Below are 8,036 nucleotides of genomic sequence, written 5' to 3' on the forward strand. Positions count from 1 at the left end.
TGTTTTGTATTAGAAATGCCTCTTAACTCCAATAACTCCACACCACAGACTCACATTGCATAGAAGCCTATCCTGGGAACACTAACATGAGAGATGGGGGGCGGATTGCAATTCCCTTCACACTGGTACAGTAGTCTACAGGATGCCCCTGTAGGAGAGGGAAGGTGGGTAGAAGTGAACAGGAACAACGCAGGAAATGAAGAAGAGGGAGTTTATCCCAGGGACAAGAAAGAGCAGGGATGATGGAAAAGAACACAAAAGTTACTAGGGAAGGTACCCAATGAAGTGAGCTGTAGCTCACGAAAGCTTATGCTCAAATAAATTGGTTAGTCTCTAAGGTGCCACTAGTCCTCCTTTTCTTTTTAGGGAAGGTACTGGAAGTTTGGAGGATCTTGGTTATTGGAGATTGTTACTGCACAAACTATTGACATCTGGGGGTTATGTGATGCTTTTGGCAGGTTGTGTGAAGTTACTTGCAGTTATTTCACTGTTTACCTCGGAAATCCCCAGTAATCTAGAGGCTGGGGGTAATTCAGTTATTGGGGATGTGCTTTGGGGGGTGTCAGGGCTATCTAGGAGCTTCTGGGATACAGTCACAGACTATGTTTCTTATGTTTGTTTAGGGGTAGTTTAGGTTACTGGGGGTATAAGACTGTCGAGGAACGAAGAGATGGTTATGAAGTCTTTAAGGGTGTCTCAAGGGTTATGAGTGTCTTGGGTGCATGGTGGTGTTTATTTAGGGGATGATAGGAGGCCACGGGAGCGGTTTAAGGAGGATTAGGAGCTGTTAGGGGCTGTGGAAGCATTGGGGGTGCTGGGGGCGACTTGGAGGGTGGGGAGGCCTGTAGGGCGGTGTTTCAGGAACATTAGAGGGCTGTACGGTGGGTTAGGGGCGCCCGGGCACTGTTTCGGGGACGACGAGGCCGGCGGGCGAGTTAGGGGCTCTCGGGCCGGGTTCCGGGGCCGCCGGGCGAGTTAGGGGCTCTCGGGCCGGGTTCCGGCGCCGGAGGGCAGCAGGCTCTCACAGCCCCTTCCCGGCCGCCGCCCGAGACCCGCTGCCGAAGCAAGAGGCCGCTGGACCCAGGCTGGGTGCGAAACCAAGCCCGTCACCGGAGGGCCTAGGACGCCGCCCGGCGCTGGGCCAGGGCGAGGGCGGGAAGGGTGGCTCCAGGGCCTGATACCTACGTATAGTGCGTCGGCTGCTCGGTCTGCGGGGACCCACCGGAGCCACCACCTCGAGAAGCTGCTTTCGAAACCGACGGCATCTTCCTCCGCGGTAGCCACAGCGCAGGCGCCGGCCAGGCCAGGGCCACCTCCCGCCGCCCCGCCCGGCGCGAAGCCACCCTCGTCCCCCGCTGGGCCGGGGGATAAACCCCACCCGGGCGTGCGGGGGAGTCTGGGACGGGAGCAGCTGATCCCACGGCCGACAGGTATTGCGGGAGCGACTCAACTCATGCCTCCCCCGCCGCTAAACTGTTCACAGCGCAGGGGGGCTGCGTTAACTCTGCAGCTTGGAAACCTCTGGGACGCTGGAAAAAAAGAGGGTTTGTGCCTGAGACTGCAGGGGGCCGGGGCCACACCTAGCCGCGCCGCGATGCCGCTCAAGCAATCACTACCGCCTACGCCTCAGGGGGTTCCTTGCTCACTGGGATGACCTAGCAGCAGACTCAGGTAAGGCACAGAAATGAAACTCCCTTCACTGTAACGGCACACTGCTTGAAATGAGGCCTTCCAAAACCGTCTCCATACATTACTCACAACACCTTAGATCCGCCCTACTGCTGCCGGCTTTGCTCCCTGGCCCCCGCCTAGGGACTGAAAGAGTCATGTGCCTTTCCTAGATGTTGGCAAAAGAAGAGGTGGACGGGGGAAGCATTTTGTTTTTAAATGTGATCTTCTTTGACAGCGATACCCTGAAATATGCTTTTCTGTATGTATTTCAGAGTTTTAACCTTTAATGGTGGTTCTGTTGTAATCTTATTATAATACTATTACTCTTTGAAGACGGTACAGGTTAAATATTCTCCTCCTGGATGCTGCTGCAGTACTAAGTTCCTCCCCCTGGCCCATAACCTCATCCCTAATGCTGATCCTATAACTACAGTCACAGACAGGGTCAAATACTCAGTCCATCTGTCAGTTGTAAGACTTCTTTCCCACAGACTGCCTCAAGGCTTCAACTGAGGATATCCATAAATCCACCACTTGCTAACCATTTAGCAAGAAGGCTCATCTCATTCTGCAGTATTAACCCAATTTTACTATTCGAGAATAAGTTTGTCTGCCCAGGGAGCCACTGGTCTAGTGAATGAGGCATAAACCAAGTACTAAGGGACCAAGATTCTACTTCTGATTCCCAAACTCATAAATGTCACAGCTCTAAGCCTCAGTTTTATCACCTATAAAACAGAAATAATATTTCAGGAGGTCTTGTAAAGCACTCTGATAATATACAAGATTAAGGCAAGGCAGAGAAAGATGTAGAAATAATCTCCTAGACTTGTGCTTATTCTTGTAAGTTATATGGGAGGTACCAACACCAGTTCGTAGTTAATTTATATTTAAAGGAGCTCAGTGGCTTAGGCATTTTACTACACAGCTAAACACATTAAGAGTATGTTTTAAGATTGTTTTAAATAGCACTGCACTTTTCTACTATGCACAAGTGTACCACATCTTCAGATGTTTGTAACTTCAGCGCTAGCTTCCCACATACTGTATATCACAGTATATGTGTAAAATTTAAGAGTCACCACTTGGAAAGGTAAATAATTCTATGACACTGAGAAGTGGTTTAAACAAAAAAATACATACAGCTGCTGGGTTATACTCAAACTTTATAGGGTCTTATCTACCACCCATCATGAAATTAAAGAGTTATGTATATAAGATTTAGTTTTCAGAGTAACAGCCGTGTTAGTCTGTCTTTGCAAAAAGAAAAGGAGTACTTGTGGCACCTTAGAGACTAACCAATTTATTTGAGCATGAAGTGAGCTGTAGCTCACGAAAGCTCATGCTCAAATAAATTGGTTAGTCTCTAAGGTGCCACAAGTACTCCTTTTCTTTTTGCAAAGATTTAGTTTGTTCTTTAGTCCAGTCAGCACTGGACTTTTTTAAAAACCACACACATAAGAAGGGGTGATAGGTGGAGAAAAATAAGGGAATTTTGAGGAAGACTAATTGGATTTTGCATTTGATTCTAAAGGCAGTGAAGTTCATGACCACCCTGTCACCTCCTTCAGGACATTCCCTTAAATACCTCATTTGTTTCATTGCTATCAGTCTTTGTTATAACTGTTAAACCAATTTAATTGGGATTCAAAAAACTGGACTTGAGAAATTTACCAGACACCTTTTAGCCATGAGAGATTATGACAGACTAGGGAGGGGGCAACAGAAAGATTCCACAGAAAACATAACTTTGGTTGTTGCTTACAGCTTTACCAAGCTGTAACAACATTAGCCCAACATGATTCCTACCAGTTTCCCTGCAACTACAGGCATTTTAAATAGTAGCCATGAAGTTTACTTTTCTGTTTAGTAAAACTGTGAGCAGAAGCAGACACACTAGAGTAGTTGGGCTGCAGGATCAGGAAAACAGTTTTGCATCCATTATGCATGTGAGTCACAGCTGGAAGATAGTTTTTGCAATCTTAAAAGCTAGAAGATTAATTTTGTTTTTTAAATGAAAACTTAAATTCTGTAGAAATAGATGGCTTCAACTCCTTCCCTTGCAAGGAAAAGTTTTCTAAAAGCCAGTAGTAAGTAGGATGTATGATTTTAAAACCTGAAAATTTAGGATTAATTTTGCAATTAAGATTTACCCAGATACTGGTTTGCTCTTCACAATTAAGAGGATTGTTTTTTTGCCTTCATGAATGAACTGTTCAGTTACATCTACTGCAAAAGGATCTTTTCTACTGATGACAGAGAAAGTCCATCTCAACCACAGAGCTATGTTTAGTTCTGTAGTGTAGAAAACAGATTTATTAAACTCTTACTGACAGTGCATTAAAAGAGTTGTATGGAAGTCACTTCCACATGACCTAACACAGTAGTAGAGTACAGAATATGAAGTTAACATTCAGCTTGATCGTAATAATGCATATACATATATAGCTATCTTCACCATGCTTTACAAAGTAATTTGTTATCCAAGTGTCATTGTCACCTTTGGCTTAATGTTTTTGTATCCTTCTAACTTTGATATTGTAATACATTCAAAATCTTAAAAGTCAGATGATGGGGGACAGGTTGTCCGAAATGGACAGTATCAGTACAGCCGTGTTCACATATTCAACCTTCTAATTGCACCTATGCACAACTTAAGAGTCCACTTGATTATCTCTGTTGCCATGAGTTATATGAGGATTACCAAGAATTACCACTGATGGCGAGGAATCAGGCTTGCAGAATAAAGACGGTGATGTGTGGGGAAAACAAGAGTTTCCGGGCAAGTCAATGCAGCATCAGATCACCTGGAATACAAGCCGTTTCCTAGGGGGCCTGCTATCACAGCTACCCTCCCGCAGGTGAGCATTTTTCCTGTTGGGATGGTGGCAGCATTTTGTTTTCTGGGGTCTCATCTAACAAGCCTGGCACCTGCTCATGGAAAACGGCTCCCAGTTGCTCGTCGACTTCTGCCTCCTCCCTAAAAACGCACCAGAGCAGCAGCCCTATCCCTAGCAAGCTGACCGGCAGCACTTTCACCCAGGGTCTTCGATAGTCACTTCCCATGGACCTGTCCACAGACCAGACCCGCGGGCTGGCTTTGCTGGTGGAGAAGGGGATGGGCCTAGAGCTCTCAGACTCCGCTACATCCTCGGGCCCCGGTTGCCGACTGAGACGTCGCACTGGACAGAAGGGACCAGAGAGCGGGCGCGGCCTGGAAGGAGAAAAGGAAGGAGAAACGCGACGTAAAGCGAGTCACAGGCCCGTCTCCTCCATGGGCGGGATCCGACCCCCGCCCCAGGAAAGCCCCACACGGAGCAAGCCCGCGCCACCGCTCACCGCCAGCGCCACAGGACCGCGCGGCTCATCCCGTTCCACCACCACACGTCACGTCCGGCGCAGTGTGACACACTTCCGGTCTACTGAGCGGAACTGGCGCGTCGGCCGAGAGACTAACGCAAGATCCCCAAACCTCCCTACGCCGTGGCGCCTTCCGGTGAAGTGTCGGAATTAGCGACCTTGCTACGACTGAGCATGCGCGCGTGTCCGAGCATGCTCTGTAATATCTTCTGAAGCCGCTCTCCTCCGTTGGCTACGTCACTCGGAAGGTCCACGCTGCTGGCGGGGGGGTCGGGACCGCCACAGGCCGTGTGTGCAGGGGCCTCGGAGCGGGCAGAGGGTGCGCGAGCCACGGTTCGAGGGGCAGATACGCCGCCGGGGGCAGAGGCGATAACACTTACTGGAGATGGGTTTCAGAGTAACAGCCGTGTTAGTCTGTATTTGCAAAAAGAAAAGGAGGACTTGTGGCACCTTAGAGACTAACCAATTTATTTGAGCATGAGCTTTCGTGAGCTACAGCTCACTTCATCGGATGCATACCGTGGAAACTGCAGCAGACTTTATATATACACAGAGAATATGAAACAATACCTCCTCCCACCCCACTGTCCTGCTGGTAATAGTTTATCTAAAGTGATCATCAGGTTGGGCCATTTCCAGCACAAATCCAGGTTTTCTCACCCTCTACCCCCTCACACAAATTCACTCTCCTGCTGGTGATAGCCCATCCAAAGTGACAACTCTTTACACAATATGGTAAATTAAATAGATGGGGTGAGCTGTCCGCAGTGGGGCGGAAGGGCAGGAGGCTCGTGCTCCAAGCTGCAGGGGGCTTTCCGCGCCCTTCCCGGGGGCCTTAGAGGCGCAGTGTACCCAATGCCCGGAACCCAGAGCTATTTAGGCTCCTAATTTTCATTTATTTAAGATCCATGGAAATGATCCTGCTGCACCCCGCCCCCATTCTTCAGCTGGTTTGCTGACTCCTCATTAGCTTCTCTAGGGTGAGCTAGGCTACCCTGTGCTTTAACCTCAGGAGGATGGACACTGGTGGCAGGGGGAGTGGAGAGGCTCTAGCTTGGGTCCTGTGAAAAACCAGAGATGGTATCGGGCTATATAGTAACCTGCCATAGAACCTGGAATGGACACTGCTGACAAATGGGCATTGGGAATCAAACGCCAGACACATTCCCGCTATCCATCCCAAGTGATAGCTGTTAGCCTATTGGTGATCTCCTTTTTACACTTTGGCAACACATGCAAACCTTGTTCTACCTATAAGGTCTTACTGAATTGAGTATGGAAGGAGCTAAGTATTTTTTCCTCTCAGGCTTTTACCCCATTAATGTGTTTGTTTATATTGTAGTAGTGATGAATTTATTCATTGCATAAGGGTTTCTGGTAAATGTGTGTCACTGATACTACCTTCTTTCTCTGGTCTCTCTACAGCTGGGCAGAATTGGCATAGACTAAGATAAGATGTTTCCAAAAGCACCAAGGTCTCTGCGTAATCCTTGAAGGCTCCTTATGCGTTTCCTGAGCATGCTACCCAGTATGGGGGTTTCTTTGCATGTTCCTTGATGAAGAGCTCATTGGACAGAACTGCTGGTCCAGTATTGCCACAGTTGATTCCAGCTGTACGTTCAGCACAAACCAAAGTGAGGCTTGCAGTCTGATGGCTTCACAGTGCTGTTTGTATACAACCTGACATGAAAGTCTGGATCCGATTAAAATATCTCTCTTGCCTCCTTCCATTGGGTTTCAAACAGAGCAAGCTTATTTATTCTCAAGGCATGCTGACAAGCTTATCTTTTTACCCAGGTTTACGGAGACTGGGAGTGAGATAAGCATGTATCTTGGAACATGGTTTGAGAGTAGCGCCAGGGCTAGGTGTGTGTTTTTAGGGAGTTCTCTGCGTTTATAATAAAACATGCTTTTCCATCAGAGGAGAGGATGTGAGAACAAACAGCCTATCACAGATGTGCAGTCACATTGCTTAATGCACTACTCCAAAGCACTCAAATGCTGCCATGGTTAGCTGGGTATAAAAACTTACATATATTCCATATATCTTTAAAATTATATTAAGGGTGCCCATTTAGATAGAGAATAGGTTATGGGGTGTTTTCTGGCTTGTATATACAAATAATGATGGAAATCTGGTTCATGCAAATGTGTACTTTGATTAAATAGTCTTGAGCAGAAAACTGTCATGTGAGATGTGGCTGACACTAGTTCCAGGTATATAATTTGAATTAGGTACATGATTAGTGCCTGGTAAATTCATTATCTTCCTGGAAAGTAGATGCCTCAAGCATATTATCCAGCAATGCACATGCACTACGAGCTCATGACTTGCTCCTATTAATACCAATACAGCAAAATCCATAGGGCTGGGGTCCTTATTGTCCTGTGCCTTGTACAAAGATGCAGTAAAAGACAGGCAAGGCCCCCAAAGAGTTTACAACTAATTCAAGATGCATGCCTCTCCCATCTCCTTCTTACAACAGTAATGGTGGAGGATTTCAAGAGTAATAGAAATGCATAATAGACTATGCATAATTGGCACGTTTCAATTAGTCACCTCCTCCCGTGAGTATATTAGCATTAGGTCACTGATAAAATTCTACTAGAATTCTTAGAGGGGGTCAACAAATGTGGACAAGGGTGATCCAGTGGATACAGCATATGGGGACTTTCGCAAAGCCTTTTAAAGATCCCTCACCAAAGGCTCTTAAACAAAGCAAGCAGTCATGGGATAAGAGGGAAAGTCTTGTCATGGATCAGTAACTGCTTAAAACACAGGAAACAAAGGGTAGGAATGGTCCATTTTCAGAATAGAGAGAGGTAAATAGTGGTGTCTCCCAGGGGCCTGTACTGGGACCAGTGCTGTTCAACATATTCATAAATGATGTGGAAAATGTGGTAAACAGTGAGATGGCAAAATCTGCAGACAATACAAAATTACTAAAGACAGTTAACACCCAGGCAGACTGCAAAGAGCTACAAAAGGATCTCTCAGAACTGGG

General features: G+C 46.9%; 1 protein-coding gene and 1 long non-coding RNA gene across 4 annotated transcripts in view; one reads left to right on the plus strand and one right to left on the minus strand.

The window, feature by feature from the left end:
- Positions 1-1,320, minus strand: part of UNKL (unk like zinc finger) — a 147,600-nt gene extending 146,280 nt beyond the window's left edge. For 2 of the 3 annotated variants that reach the window (XM_077829347.1, XM_077829348.1), the window contains exon 1: positions 1,186-1,320. In XM_077829347.1, the coding sequence (XP_077685473.1) occupies positions 1,186-1,265 (80 nt within the window). In that variant the 5' untranslated portion in view covers positions 1,266-1,320. Of the gene's footprint in view, positions 1-54; positions 149-1,185 lie in introns of all 3 variants that reach the window. The other variant, XM_077829350.1, reaches the window with a different exon arrangement.
- Positions 1,321-1,534: 214 nt separating this feature from the next.
- Positions 1,535-6,761, plus strand: LOC144271773 (uncharacterized). Its single transcript, XR_013347416.1, has 2 exons — positions 1,535-1,671; positions 6,457-6,761. It is a non-coding gene; the product is annotated as an uncharacterized LOC144271773 (long non-coding RNA).
- Positions 6,762-8,036: the final 1,275 nt, after the last annotated feature.

This window comes from Eretmochelys imbricata, chromosome 10 (genome assembly GCF_965152235.1).
Source record: "Eretmochelys imbricata isolate rEreImb1 chromosome 10, rEreImb1.hap1, whole genome shotgun sequence".
Classification (NCBI taxonomy): Eukaryota; Metazoa; Chordata; order Testudines; family Cheloniidae; genus Eretmochelys; species Eretmochelys imbricata.